This window comes from Pinus tabuliformis, chromosome 5_2, assembly GCF_031772625.1.
Source record: "Pinus tabuliformis cultivar Carrire ecotype Pingquan chromosome 5_2, CPIR1, whole genome shotgun sequence".
NCBI lineage: Eukaryota > Viridiplantae > Streptophyta > Pinopsida > Pinales > Pinaceae > Pinus > Pinus tabuliformis.
This window is the reverse complement of record NC_142306.1, coordinates 1,107,818,224-1,107,839,830: the sequence shown is the minus strand read 5'-3', so window position 1 is coordinate 1,107,839,830 and position 21,607 is coordinate 1,107,818,224. Positions and strand designations below refer to the sequence as shown.

At 39.1% G+C, this 21,607-nt stretch overlaps 1 protein-coding gene across 2 annotated transcripts in view; it reads left to right on the top strand.

Moving 5' to 3' along the window:
• The window catches only part of LOC149163099 (cinnamoyl-CoA reductase 1-like), a 128,402-nt gene that overhangs the window by 67,173 nt on the left and 39,622 nt on the right, over positions 1–21,607 (top strand). For both annotated transcript variants that reach the window (XM_089437528.1, XM_089437527.1), the window contains exon 6: positions 11,260–11,446. In XM_089437528.1, the coding sequence (XP_089293654.1) occupies positions 11,260–11,446 (187 nt within the window). The remainder of the gene's footprint in view (positions 1–11,259; positions 11,447–21,607) is intronic.

The following is a 21,607-nucleotide window of genomic DNA, read 5'->3' as shown; positions in this document are numbered from 1 at the left end:
CTCCTGCCACCAGTGCTACATCCTCATCCTGCTCAACTGGCTTGGCTGCCCCAAGCTGACCTTTCCTGATCTCTGTCTGAATGCAATCATCCCAAAACCTCTCCCATGTGGAAAGGATCTCACGTGCACAAACCCCATCAGCAAAGTTCAACCATGAACGAGGGAGGCCATTCACTGCAATCCGCACCAACTCAGTGGGTGGAATGGCCTCTCCAATCGCTGCCAACTCATCTCTCACATTAGTAATCTTTGTTAGATATCCAGCTGCACTATCATTACCCATCTTAATGTTCTTCAGCTTCTCCTTCAGGACCATCTTCCGGTTTCATTGGTACTCTGGTAGAGATTGGACAATGCTGTCCACATCTCATAGGCATTGCTCTTTCCTCTCACATGAGGAATGCAATGGTCTTTGATTCCGTCTAGAATCAGCCTCTTACCCTTGTTGTTCTTTTTATTATAAGCTGTCAACTGAGTAGCATCAGTAGGCACAACAACATGGTTCTGTGTGGTATGCACCATGATATCCCAGACTTCTGCCTCCTCAAAGATACTCTGCATTCTCTCTTTCCAAACGCTGTAATTTATATGCCCATCCAGCCTATCCTCCTCCCTCAATCCCAATGACATCCTGCTGTCCTAAAACTGAAAAATAGCACTGCTGTAGTAAAGATAAAACTGCTGTTTATGAAAAAATTAGCTTGCTGGAATTTTCTGAGTGAAAAATCAGCAACTGTAATTTTTCCTTTTGCTGTCCCAAACTGCCCTTCAGCACTCAAGCTCTGATACCATGTAGAAATTTCTGTTTTCCCACTCCGGTTTTCAGTTTCTCCTTATTTCTCCCATATAGTTAACTGCCCTTTCCCATAACTATACATTTAACAAGCTGAAAAAAATAAATTTGCTGAAAACACGAATTCTGGAAATTTTACAGAATGCTGGAAATTGCAGAAATAAAAATCAGCAGTAATAAACAGCCATTAAAACACATTTAAACACTGAGATTTTTGGTCAATGTGACCCTGGAAAAACCCCCTACAACTCTTGGGGAAAACCAGTTTGAGAGCTCTTCTTTATTTCTGAAAATTGCCTTTTACAGTGAGAAATTTTCAGCAAAAAATCAGCAAGCAAATTTACAACTTATCTCTTTTCCCATGCTTCACAGCAAACTGGAAATTACAGCAAACATGACAGCAATAAATGCTGTACGGTCTCCTCGATTTTCGTGCCCACTTTCAGCATTAAATGTTGCTGTATGGCCCTCGTTTTGCATGCAGAAAAACCAGTAAACTGCTCCTCGATTTTTGTGCAAACCTCTCTTCGAAAATCGTGCCAAAATCTGCCTTTCACTGTGTGCTGAATCAACTGTACAAATCTGCTCAACTGCTGCCTTGGAATGTGTGCCAAGCCGCTGTCTCATTCTCCTCCCTGCTCAGAAATCTCTCTTGCTCTCTTGCTCTCCTTCTCCCAATCTGCTCATGAAAGAATTGAATCGAATGTGATCTTTTCCTCCTTTTCCTCCCTTAATATAACTCCAAGTGACTTTTGGGTGATCCAAGTGACTTTTGGGTGATCTCTAATTCCAATGGCTGAAATAGATTTAGATCAGTGGCTGAGATTAAATGCTCATTTAAATCTCACTTTTTATTTTTTAATTCACCCCACTTCAATAAAGACCCACTTAGTCATTTATTTCCAAAGTCACTTTTCCTTTCTAATTTTTCATTGACTTTATAAAAGTCACTTTAAAATTAGACTTAGTAACTTTATCACTTAAAGTCACTTTTAAATTAGATTTAACTTTATAAAATTATAAAGTCACTTTAGGAGAAAAATTAAATTCTTTTGGACACTTTTCCCTAGGCCAAAGATCAAAGTCTAAGGGAACCACCTATCCTCCGGTACCAAATTTCAACAACATCCATTCTACCAACATGACTAGCAGTGGTTGGTGGAAAGTCCCTAATGTGACTCGCAGAGGTTAGTGACTCTTTGCTAGTATGGCTTGTAGTGACTAGACTTATGCCCCCAGCATGACTTGTAGCGACTGAAACCTCATTTGCAACTTGACTCGCAGAGGTTGATGATGATTCATTGCTAGTATGACTTGCAATGACTAGACTTATGCCCCCAGTGTGACTTGCAGCGCCTGAAAGCTCATCTCCTACATGAATTGCAGAGGTTGGTGATGAATTGCTAGTATGACTTGCAGTGACTAGACTTATGCCCCCAGCATGATTGGGAGCGGCTGAAGGCTCATCTCCAACATGACTAGCAGAGGTTGATGATGAATGTATAAAACTATTCTTCTTCTCCGTCTTCCTCTTTCTCCTCTTTTTAGATCTCTTATTACAAGAGGGAGGAGGAAGGGGAATCCCAGATTTCTCTTTGAAAGAAGATGAATAACCCATTTGATGCCCTTGAAATAAAGTATTCATCTGAGAAGCTTCAAGAACATCTGGAATATTCGGAGTGGACCATAGCCAAACTGGTAGTCCAACATTCAATCCAGGAATATTCAAAGTGGCCATTAAGGAGGTACCAACGTTTCCAAAGAAAGGAAAAGCACAAGGATCCCCTTTTGGAAGGGTACCTTGGTTGGTTTCCATAGGAATATTGGCCATATCTAACTTATTCGCAGATCCTTCCCTTATGGGAATGTACAAATGACTTTCCAAGGAAGATAGATGCACAATCAAAACCTTTGCCCTTGAGGAGGCAACTCCACAACTTTCAAAAGAAAGATCAAAAGCCTTTCAAGATCGGCGGAGTGGTAGGTCGGTCACTCAGAATCTAAAGTCCAAAAGTGACAAGACAAATATACCTAAAGCCAACTAGATACAAAGAGAAAAGAGCACTCGACTATAAAATCCCTAAAGATACAACCAATCAAGCAACTTCCAAGTATTTCCGCTCCAAGTGATGAGGACCGGACACCAAAATACAAGAAAGCAAAGTAAGGGACCTTCCAAAGATATCCTGGGATAATGACGGCCCAGACCTACCAGTGAAGGTATTAGAAGCAGTTACGCTTACCTCTAGACAACAACCTTTGCCGGTGCAAGCACCCAAGCTTCGCAAGGGTACCCTCCAGAAGTACTGTTGAACGTGATGCAACGTCAGCCTCAGGTGCCACGGGATTCCCCTCCGCAACCATCCATGCGATCCCTAGGAAAGGCCACTATGGATACCAACTCGTATCAAAAGCAGGGTGGAACAGTCGTGAGGCGGGATCCAACAAGTAGGAGAGGGGGTATCTTTGTTCCTTGTATTCACTCTCCCTCGTGCTTAACTCCCAGTCACGGATCTTTCCCGGTCTTTCTAACGATATTGGGTTTCGCTCTTTATTCAACGTTTAAGTTTTGTAATTTGAGCGACCTTGGAGAGTTAACTCTCCACTCACCTATTCCAAGGCCCTAATGAACAAATTATTTACAAAACTTTCCAAGGTCGCTCAAATCACAAAACTCTTTAAGTCAGGGGAAATGACGAGAGTGAAATTGATGATGTTTTTATGATGCAAAAGAAATCAATAGAAAACTAACTATATGAATGCAGTCATTTTCTTCGATGAAGAGTGATCTCTACTTGGGTTCTACGAATAAACTTGTACAAGCAACTTTTTTTTTTTCTAGAAAACACACTCCACACACTCAAAAGCTAACAAAAAGACTAAAATGTCTGTAATGCAAACTATAATGATAGTGCATGGATGCTCATACAAGAAGCAAAAATGTGTTTCTTTATAGAGACAATAAGCCAACTTGAAAATGAAGAGGGCCAAAAAAATTAAAAAAAAATCTCTCCAAAGCATGCAAAACAAATTGCAAAAGATCACAATTCGCTTCTCAACAACAAAGCAAAAGAAACCGTAAGCCAAAAGTTTGGAAAAAGAAAAACAAAAAGCAATGTTTTTGTGTTTTTTCTTTTAAGGAGACAAAAGCAACTTTTTGAGGTCACAAAAGTACTACTAAAATTCAAAAGATCAAGAAATAAGTACAAGGAGTCTTTCAATCTTGCAAGTTATAAACTCGAAAATGAATGAAACTTGAACAAGAAAGACTACAACTGATCCAAATAGCAGCAAAAGATTCCGACAAACTGACAAACATGTCAAGAAAGAAATACTTTCAAACTTGTCAAAAAGACTCTCAAAAAAGCAAGAAAAGCAACAAGGCCATAAAGCAAGGAAAAGCAAAGCAAGGGAACTTGAAATCCGGGCTGAAAACGAAATTGAAAACAATTTTCTGTTCTGGAAGACCAGAACAACCAAGAACTTGATAACAAAGCCTTGAACCCAAGATACCAACTACAAACTTGCTTAAGAAGCAATCCTAGGCCAAATCTTTTCAGTGAAGGAGATTTTTGAAAAAGAAAGCTTGCAGGAAAAATGAATTGTCTGGACAGAGATGACCATACAACAACATAAACCACCAGGCAGAAGACCTAACTGGGGCAGAAAGATTTGAAAAAAAATCCAAAAAATTGCATACGCGACTATGTAAAGACACATAAGCGTGCACCCGCGTTTCTAATACAGGAAACTCGCGTATACGCGAGTCTGCTTTAAAGAAACTTGCGTGTATACGCCACTGTAGTCAAAGAAACAAACGTATACAAAGCTTTATTAGGAAAAACAAAAATCAAGATCTGATAAAAACGATCATACTTGATGCCTGGGATACTAATGGGCCAAACAACACTGTAAAAGCAAGCAATCAAGAAACTGAACCCTGATTGAGAACAAACAACCCAAACCAGGAATAATAAGATTGTTATCCCCAGTGGAGTCACCAATTCTGTTACGGGTGAAACCACCCTAGGGCTTTGGGTTGAGAACCCCAACAGAGCAGAGGGCAAACCTCAGCAAGAAATGCTCAAGCAATCATCAAAAATGCTTATTCTACTAAACCGTGTAGGAGTGTCCTTACCCGGATGTCCTTCGTTTGGGTAGATCTCGTAGGATGCAAACCCTTAGCTTATCCCGATGTTCTTGAAACCTGAAAATTATTCAAATGAAACATACACGACAATAGAAACATAAAGCATATACATGATGTTAACTTTAAATCATATAAATGAATGACTAATTATACATCAATATAAGATTCATAAATGAATTACAAAATAATTTGATGCATAGACACATTTCGTATCGGAAATAGAACATCATTCCTTTTATTGAAGTAAGCTATAAATAAGGTGGAGAAATACGACCTGAGTCCTTCTCCGGCTCCAAGTGGAACCATCTTCCGGATCCGTCCTTTCCCGACCATCAACAATCTTCCTCCATCACCAATACAAGGATATCTCAAGCAAGATGGGGGATATTTATAATCAAGGAAACAAGGGTTTCTTGAAGCTTAGGGAGTGCAGGAGGCACAGGGATTCTTCAGACTCGATCAGGGATAATCTCACTATAGTATCAATATCTCATTCTTTCTCCTTTAAGGCCTTCCCATGGAGGTTTATTTGTACTTCTCCAAATTAGTTTTTTTTAGTTGGGAAACAGTGGGGCCACGAGCAATAGGAGGTGAGTAACAGGTAAATCTCGTGAACTCCGCCCGAAATTACGGAAATTTAACTTTTTAAAGTGTTTTAACATATGTACGCGGGTTGGATATATGTTGACCCGCGTGTACACACTTTTATCATAGGGAAAACTAACGTATAGGGAATAAAATACTATTTTTTATATTTTGGACCAAGTCTGGAAGGAAGGGTTGCCCTAGGCCATAATCAGAGCATTAGATCTACCAAGAGTGGTAAATGGTACTATAACAACCATGTACTAGCTGTCCCATTTAGACATGTTGTACCTTGCTACTCCATGTACTAGTTGTCCCATCTAGACATGCTGTACCTTGTTGCTCCATGTACTAGCTGTCCCATCTAGACATGTTGTACCTTGCTGCTCCATGCACTAGCTGTCCCATCTAGACACGCTGTACCTTGCTGCTCCATGTACTAGCTATCCCATCTAGACACGCTGTACCTTGCTACTCCATGTACTAGCTGTCCCATCTAGACACGCTGTACCTTGCTGCTACATGCACTAGCTGTCCCATCTAGACATGCTGTACCTTGCTGCTCCATGCACTGGCTGTCCCAACTAGACATGCTGTACCTTGCTGCTCCATGTATTGTTTCATGTACTTGCTGTCCATGTATTGCATCATGTACAACTATACTGCTGTCCCACTGTAACACCTACAACACACATAGATTTCCATGCTGTCAGCTACAACACACATAGATTTCTATGCTGTCACCTACATCACACATAGGGTCCTTCTTACGTGGCTAGGTCTCCTTTTCTAGCTGCGTATAGGTCTCCTCAATTGCTATGAATCTGGCCTCTCTTTACTGCGGACTTAGGCCTCCTCTAACTATGGATTTAGGCCTTCTTTATAGGCCTCCTTTAACTGCGGATTCAGGCCTTCTCTAACTGTGACCATACCTCTACCTTAACTGCTGCTAGAGCTCTCCTCCATCTGCGGCTGGGTCTCCTTTCCACCTGCAGCTAGGGCTTTTATCATGACTATGGCTAGGGCTAGTTTGTGGCTCCATTTAGATCTGCGGCTAGGGCTAGGTCTCTTCTTTAGGACAACAACTTAGGTTTCTTCTAGACCAGTATTGAGGGCAGTTTAGAACTTCTCCTTGCTGCGTTATAGTAGTCTCCTCCATGACTGCGTTAAGGCTGATTAGGGCTTCTTCATTAGGGCAGTGTAGAGCCTAGGGCACTCCCTCTAGATAGCGTAGAACCTTTCTCCATTAGGGAAGCGTTATCCCTTAGGATCTCTCCTCCTAAAACCCAAAGACAAGTAGAGAGGAAGAGATCCTAAGTGAGTGTGTCCAAATGACTTTCAAGGCACTTCTATTTATACTAAAACGTTGAGCACATGTGGGGTTTATTTGGTTGCTGGCCAACCTTGACGAATTGTTCCATGACACAAATAAATCATATCTCCATGAATACTTATCGGAATCGGATGATTCAATCCTACACCTCTCGATGAGAGGGATCCAAGAAAAATAGCAGTTGCCATTAATAAGATGACCCACATGGAGTTTGGCCCTAGTTGCCAATTTTAACAAATCTCGATCTAGAAATCTTACCTCTCTATCACCTCACTCAGAGGGAGATTTTCCACGAGAGTCTTGCCCTCCTGTCTTGGACTGCGCAATCCATTTGGGGATTCGATTTGCTGCCTACGCAACGCTTTTGAAGTCCCTCCTCTCTTCAACGCTGGCTCTTCCAGTCTACTCTCTTTCTTCACCTCCGCCTTGGTACCTTGTGAAAATTCGGAATCCTCGAATCACTACTGCAACAACTGATTAAGTTTCTTCTATTTGTTAAATAGCTGAACAAATTATTTACTGTGTTCTATGGCAAATATCGAAACCAATACACTGCAACCTTCACTAATTAAATTTTATGCGGAAACAAGAACTGAGCAAGAAAGAAATACACAACACAAGTGACACTGTTGGTTTTGGAAAAATGACCCCGGAAAAACCCAATGTGGGAAAACGGGTGCAACAACTAAGGGTTTGTATTATTATGCAGTAGTTTCTGAATACAATCTTTGGATGCCTTGCTAGCTATCCAATACAGAGAATCTGATTGACAAAGAGATGAGTGAGATATACCTCACACTATCATTGGCAATCCAGTACTGATCCAACCACTGAATGGCTATCCCCTAGCTGCCTCTGTGTAGTTTCTATGCAATCACTGCATTGCTCTGCGTCATAGCTGCTGGGAACTGCGTCACTCCTTTAGGCTGATCGATTTGCCTCTGGAACTTCGACTTTTTGCCCTCCCAGTCTCACACCTTGGCTTCTGGCTCTGGAACTTGATTCTCCAGCAAATTTCGGATCTCCTCTCAGGCTTTGCGCTGCCTCAGCGTGGCCCTATGCTGCCTAGCGTGGCTTTGCGCTGCCTCTTCTCGGTATCTCTCTGCCTCCTCTACGATGTATTCCTGGATCAGGAAATCTTCCTTCGGAAACTATCCTTGCCCCTCATTCCAAGAAATCATTTTGATCACTTCCCCGACAACTGCTGCTCTCTTGAGAAAATTGATATTTGATCTCTTACTTGATGTGTCTTCCAAATGCCCATCAAGCCTCTTCTTATAATCCTCCAGTTGAGTAATCAACGACTTAGATTAGATTCTAATCAATGGCTTAGATCATTTCGACTTGATCCTCGTCTTCTTCTAGAAGTTTCACCCTCGGTTTAATTAATAACCTTTAATTATTTTAATTTCCCAAGTTTAGACTTAGGCACCCATTAAAAATAATTAATTATTTCAATAAAACTGCCTCCATGTGGAATTTCCCAAAACGATTTCTGGGTATTTTGGAATACATGTGTCCTAGCCTCCTTGCAAATTTTGAGGCTTAGAGCACATTCGATGCTACCAGAAATCAACACAACTTGGCCTGATCTGATCTGCCCTAGGCCGAAATTCGGCCTCCCAAAACCTAGAAATTCGCCCTTCCAATCTGCCCAGAAATTCAGCTTGCCCAAAATATGCTGCCTAGAAACACATGTTGGAAATGCAACAAGATGATGGAGCTTAGTGGAAAGGAGTCACCTTTACTAACTGGGCCCGCAGGCTATTTTTGGCGCAAAGTCTATTTTTAGACTATGTCTATTTTTAGACATATGGATCATGGTCTATGAGTTGTAGGATGCTATTTGTGGATGATTGGTCATGTTGGTAAAAATAGATGGACTTCTATTTTTAGACATATGGGCGGAGTCTATTTTTAGACTGCCAGGCTAAAAATAGAACAGTCGAATATTATTAGCTCTTAATAATATTTGGACTATAAACATTATCTTATCCTCTTGGAGCACTTCAGTTCGAGCTACGGATGTGGCACATGCAACTGCCAGAAGGAAATACGCTTTTCTTATGGGTTAGTTGAGCTATTGCATGATGCACTTCAGTTAGAACTCAAGTGATTGAGTTTGGTGGAGTTGATTGAGGAGTTGATGGAGTTGTGTTCAGTTTGACTTGGTTGAACTAGTTGTATTTAGTCTAATTGCAGAATACACTAGTGATGAGTGATGTGAATTAATTATTAATTAATTCACTAATTATTAACTCATAAAGCAACTAAAGAATACATCAGTTAACTCAGTGCATGGACAGTTCAGTGGAGACAGGTGTTAGAGGTGGAGACTACTATCAGTTGTGACTATAGCTGTGCATGAGATTTGCACAATAGATGATTGAGATTGCCAATGAGGATTGCGTAGTACAAGCCAAGGCAAACGAGCTTGGATCATTCCCATTCTTGCTTTGGATTGCGTAGTAGAGGCAGGTAGACAGCAGAGGAGATTTGAACCTGTGACTTGATTCAGATCTGAGCTAGTTTGTGTGTAGCAGGTGGAGATAGTATTGAGTACTTGTGAGGAGTATTGTACTATGTATTGTTACATGTTCTCTATCATTATAATATACAGATAGTTGGGGGTTTTTAGCTGTATGCTTTCCCCGGTTACGTACTGTGTTGATATGTGTTATTGATGTGTTTCAATGTGCGCATGCGAATGTTTTGATTCTGCAAATTGATGATCAACGTAGAGGAGGTTATGTATTATGCATGCATTCCGCAAATAGTGTATAATCGGGATAATCTCTGTGAATAAGTGTCATATTATTCAAAATTTCTACAACACACGTGCAAGCTAAAAAGAGAGATGCGAGAGAGAGAGAGAGAGAGAGAGAGAGAGATATGATTTTCGTCCTTCGTGCCCTTCGCTTGGATGCCCAAACACTGTCTTGCTTGTGAGAGGTCAAATGGTGCCTTTGTGGAGGAGGTCAAATGCTTTTATATAGTCTTTTGCCTTCGCGAATGGGCATGTCTCTTCACTGGGGCCAACTTGGCTTGATGGATGGCCGACTTCACTATTTTGGAGCCAAAAATTCAAAATTCAAATTTTGAAATTTTTTCTTTTAAATCTGACATGAATGTGTCTTACAAATTCTTTATACATTACAAGGGCTAAAATATAAATTATGGAGATCGAACATAGTAGAAAATTCAACAAAATATACTCTCTAGAAAATTAGGAAATCCATTAGGGTTCCAATCTTCATATTTTTGGTAGCTTTTTGCATGTTTTCTCTTGTAATTTGTTATTAATTTTAACATGTCAGTGGGTCCCATGCCACTAAGAAAAGAAGAAATAAGCTTTTGGGCTTCTAGAAATGTCCCTTCATGTGCATAAACGTCTGGAAGATATCCTGGAAATATTTTCCTGAGCACTATTGTTTAGCAAACAGCTAGAAATGTTGCATTGCATTTCCCATCCTTTTTGCCATATTTCCATACCAAGTATGGGAATCTGGGGCTTATTTCAGTGACGTAGTTGTGATCTAAATCATTCTTCAGTTGCCAATAAAGTGTACCCAAATAGTAATTGAAAGTTCAAAGGGTGGTGAAAATAAAGAAGGAATCTTTTGACGCTTCCCTCACCCAAATATTAGCTTGCCTCTGAAGTTTCTTCTTGACTTTTTCCTTCAGATTTTGTGGTGACAAGGCCTACCACACTTACTTTGTGGCTAGATATTCCAGCTTCCTCAAAATTTTTCCAATTCTGATATCTATCTCGATAGGAAGTTTGGTAAAACTTGGTTATACCAAAGTTTATTGTTTGGTCTGTTAGTATATCACTTGACTAGAAGTCTTAAAAAGAAAGTGACTAACGCTGTCAAGTTGAGAGCATGTTATTTATTTACTCTCTAATGTATTGTGTCTATGTCCTTAAATCTTATTTATGGAAAACTGTGTATTTGGATTCGTGCATTTCAAATGAAGGTTAAAGAAGAACAATTTCTCAACTTGAATGCACCAACCCATTTTTCTGAATATTAGATCTTAAAATTCAATAAATTGAAAAGTTTGAAGATCTGGTTTGAATGCGTTGATTAAAATGATCTATATAAACTTCTGAAACATCTATGCAATCAATCACAAGGATTCCACTGCTTGACCGTATTTAAGTTGCTTTGTGATTGGGTATTATTCAATTTATTTTTCATTTATTACATGTAATTTGGTCTTTATATTCTTCTTTTATGCATCTCTTCTATTATTTCAGCATGTTTTACAAATCTTCAACTCGATTTCACTCATATCCCATGCTCCTGGAACCAATGACCTTTTACTTTCACCAGAGATTATGTTGAATTTTATATTACTAAATATCATTACTTTGCTACCCTTGTTATGAAACAGGTGGCACAGATGGATATCAGAATTTTTACATGGGCTGTGTACATGTAAAAGATGTTGCGGAAGGACATATATTACTATATGAAACCCCATCAGCATCAGGAAGGCACCTTTGTGTTGAAGCAACAAACCATTGGAGTGACTTTGCTGAAATGGTGGCAAAACTATACCCTGAATATAAAATACACAGGTAATTTGCACATCTTGTTTAATTCCTAGATATTTTATCTGTTAAATAATGAATTTAGTTTGAATGCACTTCTTGAGGTTAAGTCCAAAAGCTCAAGTGCGAACCCACTACACCTCAAATGGGGCCACTGTTACCTCACCAACCCTCTTCTTGCTTTTAGTCAGCTCTCCTTTGACTCAAGGGGGGTTCTCCCTCGTATATAGGATTGCTAGGGCTTGGTAGTTCCAAGATTGGGGCTCAAAAATACCTATGGCTCAATCTAAAGGGTAATATCAACCAAAAAAGGCTCAAATGGGTCGTCCCCAAACACAAAGAAACAAGTAATTTCTATATAATCTTGGAGAGGAAACCCTAGCAAAACAATTTTAAAGATTATAAAGAAAAGTGGGTGATGGAAGGTAGAAGATCACTGCCTTAGTTTGTCAATATATATATGTATTTTCCCGGGGGTGGGGGGCGAGGAATCTAACAATTATAAGGTTTATTTGGAGTGATAACTAGATCCAAACAAGCGAGGGCAAATGAAATAAACTACCCTAGGGTTTGAGATCTAGGGTCTCAAATTTTCCAGATGATTAAGGGAAAGAAAAAGCCATCTCTATTTCTCAAATACTTGGAAGAAGAGTTTAGCTCAACAAGGAACAATGAAGCAAATACCAAATATACTGACTTAGCACATGAACATTTATCCCATGGAACATAATACTGAGGTAAAACAAATTAACTAATTTACTTTACCATGTATCATTCAAGATTGACTTAAACATCCATGAAATGAGATCACATCACTTCACAGTTCCAGCCAAGAAAAGTAACTCATCTTAACTATCCGTAGCCAGATTATAAGAAAGAAAAATCGCATAAATTTCAGACCTCCTCAGGGATTTCTTCCCCAAATTCAACCATCACCAAATGTGAGGAAGTGCACATTTATTTATAGAGGAGTTGCTCAACTTCCTTCAAATTAAAATATTATTTTTCTAGAATAAAATCCCCTATTATAGCCAAAACCCGTTGCAAAAACCCTCCCGTTGCTGCCGCAATCTATCTGAGAAATTTGTATGCCCCACTTCTCTTTTGTTGCATTATATGAATTCATGAAGTTGCCTCTATGCCTGATGTGTACGTCCCCTTTAATTTTTGAGAGCTGGGTTAATCTCCTTTTGCTACTCACACTATTTCCTCTTTTCTTCTTTGGACTTGCACATTGATTGAAAATCCTTTATCACTCTCTCACTTGTGTTTTTCTAACATTCTTTTCATATCACACTCTCTATGTTTTTTCCCCTCACTTTATCTTTCTTTTATAACATTGAGTTGATGTGTTATGTAAAAATTAGGTAGTTATAGATTATTAGGCAAAGGGCATGATCAAAGATCATGCTCGTTCACCAAGAGGCACCTAAGGCAGTATATAGCCAGGGCCTCTCTCAAAATGTAATCATCATATATTTAATTATTAATAAAATATTTTTACCATGGCTGTCAATAGCTAGTTTTTTTGCTTTATTGGGTATCAGAGCGAGTTTGCTCCTCGGGCTCTATTGATCTGGTGCCATCGGTTTCCTTACCCTCTGCTGCATCGACCTTTCATCTTGTCGCATACACATTGACACTACCATCCTGCTCGACTTCTCGTCATATCCGGCAAACCACCGTGGATCGTTATCTGCTACCTTCCAACAAAACCCCCTGTGGCTAATTGCTGCCACTACTGTCGTCCAGACTTCGGTGATTGATCATTGCCATCTGAAGCCACTACCGTCGTATAAACCAGCAACAACCTTACCGTCCCCGCCCTCTCACCTAATCCTTGTAGCCATATCCAACCACCTCTGATGGCCACTAGATTCTCTTGTCGCCTCCGCCAGAGTCGTTGCCATCATTGTTGAGCAACCACGCCGCGCTTTGCCCAAGTAGCAACCACTTCTTGCTGTCGGATTTTCCATTTTCCGCGGCTGCCATATCAAATCCGCACCACTCTGCCGCAATCCCCAACGCATTTGTCTTTTACTTTAGTCGAAACAGAGTCAACCACAAATGGTTCATTGAGTTACGACGGTTCATTGGTTTGTAAATAGTCGTAATTATCCACGGAGATTAAAGTTATATATATATATATATATATATATATATCATAAAATATAGTATATACGATATAATTGATTTATATATAAATATTATATAGTTTAAAACTATATATTAAAAAAAATGTTATATAATTAAATTAAATTATTTAATTTAAAAAAATATATTATTTAAGCTGGTGGACAAATATACACCCCCACAAACTCGTTCAATGTCGTCAATGTCAATGGCCGATTTTAGTAAAAAATTGATTGACTTGGAGAATAGGATTACTAGCCACTCTGATGATTTCAACAAAAAGTTAGTCAATCTCCAAAGTAAATTTATTGGGCATTCCGACGATATCAAGAAGCTTCAGGATACGACAAATCAGATAGAATTACAGCTTGGGCAGAGCCTGATCCAATCCGAAATGAATCATAATCAGACATTAGAATCGCTGAACACCTTGTGTGGAAATACGAAGGTTACGCCCAAACAACTATTCCAAGATGATGGAGGTAATCAAGAGCACAATTCATCAGATTCAACAAAGTCAACAGATTCTCACGAAAAAGCAGAATCTCCAAAAAAATCAGCGACGCCCCATCAAGGAAATAGTAACGCAGCTTTTTCAAATAAGCAACTTTGGGATGCATTCAACAATCAACACCCTCTTTTCGTTCCACCATTAGCAACATATCAGCGAAAGGCAAAAGTCGAGATGCCTAAATTCGATGGGAATGAAAAATGCAGTGTTGCGTGGTTGAATAAAGTAGAAGAATACTTCGATTTACGACATTGACAATGATGACGAAAAGATTAGGCACGCTTCCATGAAAATGGAAGGAGAAGCATATAATTGGTATATGTGGTGGAAGAAGACGACAATCGCCATCAGTTGGAGAAAGTTTAAAGATGCATTCTTTAAAAGATTCTAAGTTGTAAGGGAAGAAGAGTTCTTTTCAACACTCATCAAATTATGACAAAAAGGAAGTGTGGATGAGTATACTCGAGAATGGGAGACCTTAGTAACACGAGTACCTGGGTTATCAGAATCTCGTCTAATTCAATCATACATCTCCGGACTTAAAACTCATCTACGAGTAGAACTTGACCTTCATGACATTATGTCAATAGAAGTAGCAAGACGAAAAGCAAAAACTGCTAAAAGTAAATTTGAACAAATACTGTGGTCAAAACTGGAAGAAGTATATTCGAGACGAAGAATGCCCCAGTTTGTGGATTCAAATAATACAAGATATGTTCCACCACATCGTCGTGAAGGTGAAAAATCTAATGTGGAAATACAAAGGATAAAAGAAGGCAAATGCAAACGTTGTGGCGAGAAGTGGGACCCTAAACATAGATGTGCTAAAGGAAAAGAATCAAAGAACCTATATAACTGTGAAGCAACTAACGACTCAAACAGTGAGGATTCTGACATAGAAGAAACAGAAGATGCCCCTGAATTCTCTCCAGAATTAGATGACGGAAGTATTCCGCAAGTGTCATTATCAACTATGACAGGGATATCACAACCTCAGACTCTAAAATTGAAAGGACATATAAAGAAGAACAATGTAGTGGTTCTCGTCGACTTTGGTAGCACCCACAATTTTTTAGATGCAACTGTGGCCAAGAGACTCAACATTTTCTCATTTTCCTTACCAAACATGAAGGTAATGGTAGCTGACGGTAAGAAGATTGAAAAGGTAGGGAAATGCCATAAGGTCAAATTGCGGATTCAAGACTTTAATTTAGAATCTCCGTTCTTCACTGTACCATTAGGTGGAGTAGATGTGGTCTTATGTATCCAATGGCTACGAACTCTAGGCACTTACGTTGCCAACCATCAAGTACAATTCATAAGATTTAACTGGGAAGGCCATAGGTACAAATTACACGGATTCCAAGCACCAAAGAATCAAATTGTATCATCATCTCAGATGATGAAGATGATTCGAAGAGGAGCCCCCGCTTACGTAGTGCAATGTCACCGATTAGAAATGTTATCTGCAAATATAATTAGTGAAGAGTCACTAGAGGTACAAGATCTAATTCAGAAGCATGAAAGGTATTTCAAGACCTGCCTATGAAAATGCCTCGTAACAGAGAAATTGAGCATACAATAGAAGTCAAAGCAGGGTCAGACGCTGTCAACATCAAGCCGTATCGATATCCAGATCACCAAAAGACGGAAATTGAGAGATTAATCCAAGACCTTTTAAAGTGCGGGATCATCTCGAAAAGTAAAAGTCTGTATGCTGCTCCAGTGGTATTGGTAAGGAAGAAGGATGGTTCATTCAGGCTATGGATTGACTATAGAGGATTAAACAAAATAACGATTAAAAACAAATTCCCAATCCCCTTTATCGACGAAATGTTGGATGAGCTACATGGCACAAAATACTTTTCAAAATTGGACTTAAGGTCAGTGTATTACCAAATTAGAATCAAGTTGGAAGACATACCAAAAGCGACATTTCGAACACACGAAGGTCACTATGAATTTAAAGTAATGCCGTTTGGGTTAACCAATGCACCAACGACGTTTCAAGCCACTATGAATGAATTATTTCGTCCATATCTTAGGAAGTTTGTATTAGTATTTTTTGATGATATTTTAATCTATAGTAAAACTTGGAAGGAGCAATTACAACATCTGGAGAAAGTTCTTACACTACTAAAAGAGCATTAGTTCTACGCAAAAAAATCCAAATGCACCTTTGGAAAGAAAGAAGTAGAATACCTCGGACACATTATATCCCAGGAAGGTGTAAAAGTGGACCCTAATAAAATCAAAGCTACAAGGGAATGGACCAAACCGGTTAATGTATCCAAGCTAAGAGGGTTCTTAGGATTGATTGGATATTACCGAAGATTTATTAAAAACTATGCACATATAACGACACCTCTGACAAACCTTTTAAAGAAGAATTCATTTCAATGGGATGAGGAAGCAGGAAGGTGTTTTGAAGAATTAAAGGAAGTTATGTCTAGTGCCCCGGTATTGGCAACTCCAAATTTCTCTAATATCATCAAGTGTGATGCTTCCGGATTCGATATAGGTGCAATGTTAATGCAAGAAGGGCATCCAATAGCTTTTGAAAGCAGGAAGCTCAATAAAAGAGAACATCTCAAGTCCACATACAACAACGAAATGCTCGCTATTATGCACACACTGGCTAAGTGGCGACAATATCTTTTGGGAAGTAAGTTCTCCATTCGAACAGACCATAACAGTCCCCAACAACTCCTTCAACAAAAAACACTTTCCGATGAACAACAAAAATGGATTGAAAAAATTGCCGCCTTTGACATGGAAATACTACATAAAAGGGGAAAAGACAATGTAGTAGTAGATGCCCTGTCTAGGAAAGATGAAGAACCAACACTACTTGCACTCTCGGTTATTGTGCCTGAATGGCTTAATGAGATTTGAAGTGAGTATGCCAAGGATCCAGAAATAACTGCGATAATCAATAACCTTCCAAATAACTCAAAATTTGAATGGAAGAATGATATTCTATGGTACAAAGGAAGAATTTATCTGAATGCAAATTCCAAGTTTAAATCCAAGATACTCAAAGAGTCACATAATTCACTGTCAGTCGGACATGTAGGATTCTTTAAGACTTACTACAATGCACGTCAATCATTCTTTTGGAAAGGGATGAGTCACGACATTCAGAAGTATGTCGCAGAGTGTGACACATGTCAAAGAAATAAAAGTGAAAATATTATGACACCTAGATTACTTCACCCCTTAAACATTTCGAATAAGAAATGGGAAGAAATATCGATGGAATTTATTGAGGGATTACCCGTATTTGAAGTCAAGGACAAGATTTTCGTAGTGGTCGACAGACTCATGAAATATGCTCACTTTTTGGTAATAAAGAAATCACACTCAGTTAAACAAATCGTTGAAATATTTTGCAAAAATATATATAAATTACACGGTTTTCCGAAAGTCATTGTGAGTGATAGAGATGCCAAATTCAAGGGTAATTTCTGGAAGGAATTATTCAACCACATAGGAACCTACCTAAATATGAGTTCCGCTTATCACCCTCGAACAGATGGACAAACAGAAGTTGTCAATAAATGTTTGGAGGCCTACCTATGTTGCTACGCTATAGAAAAACAAAATAAGTGGGCTCAATGGTTGCATCTCGCTGAGTGGTGGTATAATTCTACTTATCACACGTCAACAAAAATGACGCCATTCCAAGCTTTGTATGGATATGAACCCCCTGTAGAAATTTCTCATTTCCCACCCCGGTTTTCAGTTTCTCCTTATTTCCCCCATATAGTTAAATGCCCTTTCCCATAACCATACATTTAACAAGCTGGAAAAAATAAATTTGCTGAAAACACAAATTCTGGAAATTTTACAGAATGTTGGAAATTGCAGAAATAAAAATCAGCAGTAATAAACAGCTATTAAAACACATTTAAACACTGAGATTTTTGGTCAATGTGACCCTGGAAAAACCCCCTACAACTCTTGGGGAAAACCAGTTCGAGAGCTCTTCTTTATTTCTGAAAATGCCTTTTTCACAGTGAGAAATATTCAGCAAAAAATCAGCAAGAAAATTTACAACTTATCTCTTTTCCCATGCCTCACAGCAAACTGGAAATTACAGCAAACAGGACAACAATAAATGCTGTACGGCCTCCTCGATTTTTGTGCCCACTTTCAGCATTAAATGCTGCTGTACGGCCAGCATTAAATGCGCTGTACAGACTGCAATAAATGCGTTGTACGACCCTCGTTTTGCATGTAGAAAAATCAGCAAACTGCTCCTCGATTTTTGTGTAAACCACTCCTCGAAAATCGTGCCAAAATCTGTCTTTCACTGTGTGCTGAACCAGCTGTACAAATCTGCTCAACTGCTGCCTTGGAATGTGTGCCAAGATGCTGTCTCCTTCTCCTCCCTGCCCAGAAATCTCTCTTGCTCTCTTGCTCTCCTTCTCCCAATCTGCTCATGAAAGAATGAATGACCTTTTCCTCCTTTAATCTAACCCCAAGTGACTTTTGGGTGATCCCTAAATCCAATGGCTGAAATAGATTGAGATCTAAGGCTGAGATTAAATGCTCATTTAAATCTCACTTTTTATTTTCTAATTCACCCCATTTTAATAAAGACTCTCTTAGTCATTTATTTCCAAAGTCACTTTTCCTTTCTAATTTTTCATTGACTTTATAAAAGTCACTTTAAAATCAGACTTAATAACTTTATCACTTAAAGTCACTTTTAAATTAGATTTAATTTTATAAAAATTATAAAGTTACTTTAGGAGAAAAAATTAAATTCTTTTGGACACTTTTCCTTAGGCCAAAGATCAAAGCCTTAAGGAACCATCTGTCCTTCGGTGCCAAATATCAACACCCCCAAAATGGAAGGATCTAGCTACCATCCAGACAAATCTACCTGCTGTTAAAAAACAACTAGAAGAGACCCAAAAAATCATCCAAACCCTAAAAGAAAACTTGAATAATGCAAGGAACCGTATGAAGCAACAAGTAGACCGAAATAGAACCGAAAGAGAATTTGAAATTGGAGAATGGGTATTTGTCAAGCTCCAGCCATACAAACAATTGTCCTTGAAACAAAAAGGAAAGAATAAATTGGCACCGAAGTTCTATGGACCATATTAGATCAATAAAAAGATCAGCCAAGTCGCATATAGTTTAAGACTTCTAGAGAAAAGTCGTATTCACAACGTTTTCCATGTCTTCTGCCTTAAAAGGGCACTGGGCGACCATCAATCAATGCAAACAACGCTTCCATCTCTAGGTGATGAAGGAAGGATCATTCTAGAACCATAAGGTATCTTATCTACTAGAGAAAGGAAGCTTCGATCTCGTACAATCAAGGAATACTTGATCAAGTGGAAAGACTTACTAGAAGAAGAAGCTTCATGGGAGACTGAAGCGTTTCTTCAGCGACATCCATCGTTATGTATGCCTTGAGGACAAAGCATTCTTTTGAGAGGAAGGCAATGTTATGTAAAAATTAGTTAGTTATAGATTATTAGGCAAAGGGCATGATCAAAGATCATGCCCATTCACCAAGAGGCACTTAAGGCGGTATATAGCCAGGGCCTCTCACAAAATGTAATCATCATATATTCAATTATTAATAAAATATTTTTATCATGGTTGTCAATAGCTAGTTTTTTTGCTTCATGATGACAAGGTCTAATGGTTGAGATCAAACTCCAATCAATGCTGGAGATTGCATCTAAGTCATTGATGTGAATACCTTACATTTATTAGACATTAATCAACTCACCAATAAAAGATTCTTCACTTTAATAATTGACTTTAATTAAAGTGAATTACAAAATAGAATTTATTTGGATGACTTTCACATGTTCAACATTAAACCTGTGCGGAAGTTCTTGTTTGATGCTACAAACATCAACATTCCCTCTTAGCGAGGAAGGACCTTTTTGAATAATCACCTGGGACTGGCTTTCTCTCTAACCTTGGCACAATGTTCCATGCGTCATCCTCCACCAAGGAATTCCTCCAAACTTGTTGCTCTGCTAGTTCTCCAATGATGTTGCAAATATTGAGAGGGGGGGTGAATCAATATTTCATAAATTTAACAATTTAAGTATCAAAACAATTAACCAATAACATCACATCAAAAGAACACGAGATATATATGAACAATGTATTTGTATTACAAGGGAAGCTACAACTTCCAGATTTACCAGCTGTTAAAGTTATGCAACTGCGGTCAAAATCCACTTTGGACAACTCATATGATGAAGATAATAATAGCAATATATGCCTTTTTTCGAGAGGACCAAAATTGATCTAAAGATCACCATATTTGGACAAGCAGAAGTTGGTTTTTGAATTTATTTATTTACTCATGTATATTGGATTAGGTCGGCCCTAAGCACATGTAAAATTGGATAGGTTGGCCTCAACATCAAGTGGACCCTCATGAAAGCCTATAAATAGAAGAGACCTCAAGCTCATTTGGACACATTGATCAAGCCATCTTCTCTTCTCTTATTGTCTTGGTTCACATAGGCCTGATGGAGGAAAGCTCGCGCAAAGGGTCCGAAACTACATGGTCGAAGCTCGCACGTGTCTAGGGTTTCTGGATCTCGGACGCTAGCTTGTAACTAAGGTTTTTTGTCCTTGGACGCTGGCACAGTATGGTCTAGAGAGTGCCCGAGAAGCCTTGGACGTTGGCACAGAGTGTCTAAGGAAGTGTCTGGGAGGTTAGGGTTTCCACAGATTAGTTTGGTCCCCGAACACACACACAAAATAGTCTAGGGAGCGTCCGGGTTGTCATAGACTTTGGCACAATAACTTGAAGGGAGCGTCCGAGCTACCACAAACATTCGCATAAAAGCCTCAAGGGAATGTCCAAGGTTTGAGGCAGATCTGGGTGAGTTTGGTCCCCGGATGCCTACACGCAGTTCACTTGGGAGTGTCAAGATCAGTCCCAGATGCACTCATGCAGTTCTTGTGAGAGCGTCCATATATGTCTTAGATGCTCGCACAACTCCTTCTTCATGCGTCCGGGATCAATGATGAGTTATCAATATGCAACAGTGTTCAACACAGTGACACTAGTATCCGACAGTTGACTACAGCCAATAACAGTGCATTACAGTCCTCAGAATCAGGATCTTTGAGTATAAGTATGTTTAAGGTCATGTTATGGATGTTCTAGTTATTTTGTTACATTGACGAAGATATGGATCATTGTGCTCTCCTGAACAATTCCATTTATCAATGGTTCAAGGAAATGGTGCCTTCATCCAACCTTTTGAGTTTACAAAATGCCCTAAAATGTATAGAAGTAAGGTGGCGAATGATATTTTTTTAGATATGGGGCACTCCCTTTGGTTGTAGCAAAGGAGGGGAAATCTGTGTTTGAGGAATATCTTCGAAGTGGAAATATCAACCTTGGAATAGAACTTAGAGTGAAGGTCGTGACCACTCCTTTTTGGCCAACATTCCAATTATATTCCCAACCCAATCTACCTTCGGATATTGCCAACTGTGTTCAAGTATTCAAAGCTTATTATTCTGCACAAAATCAACATCGTAAC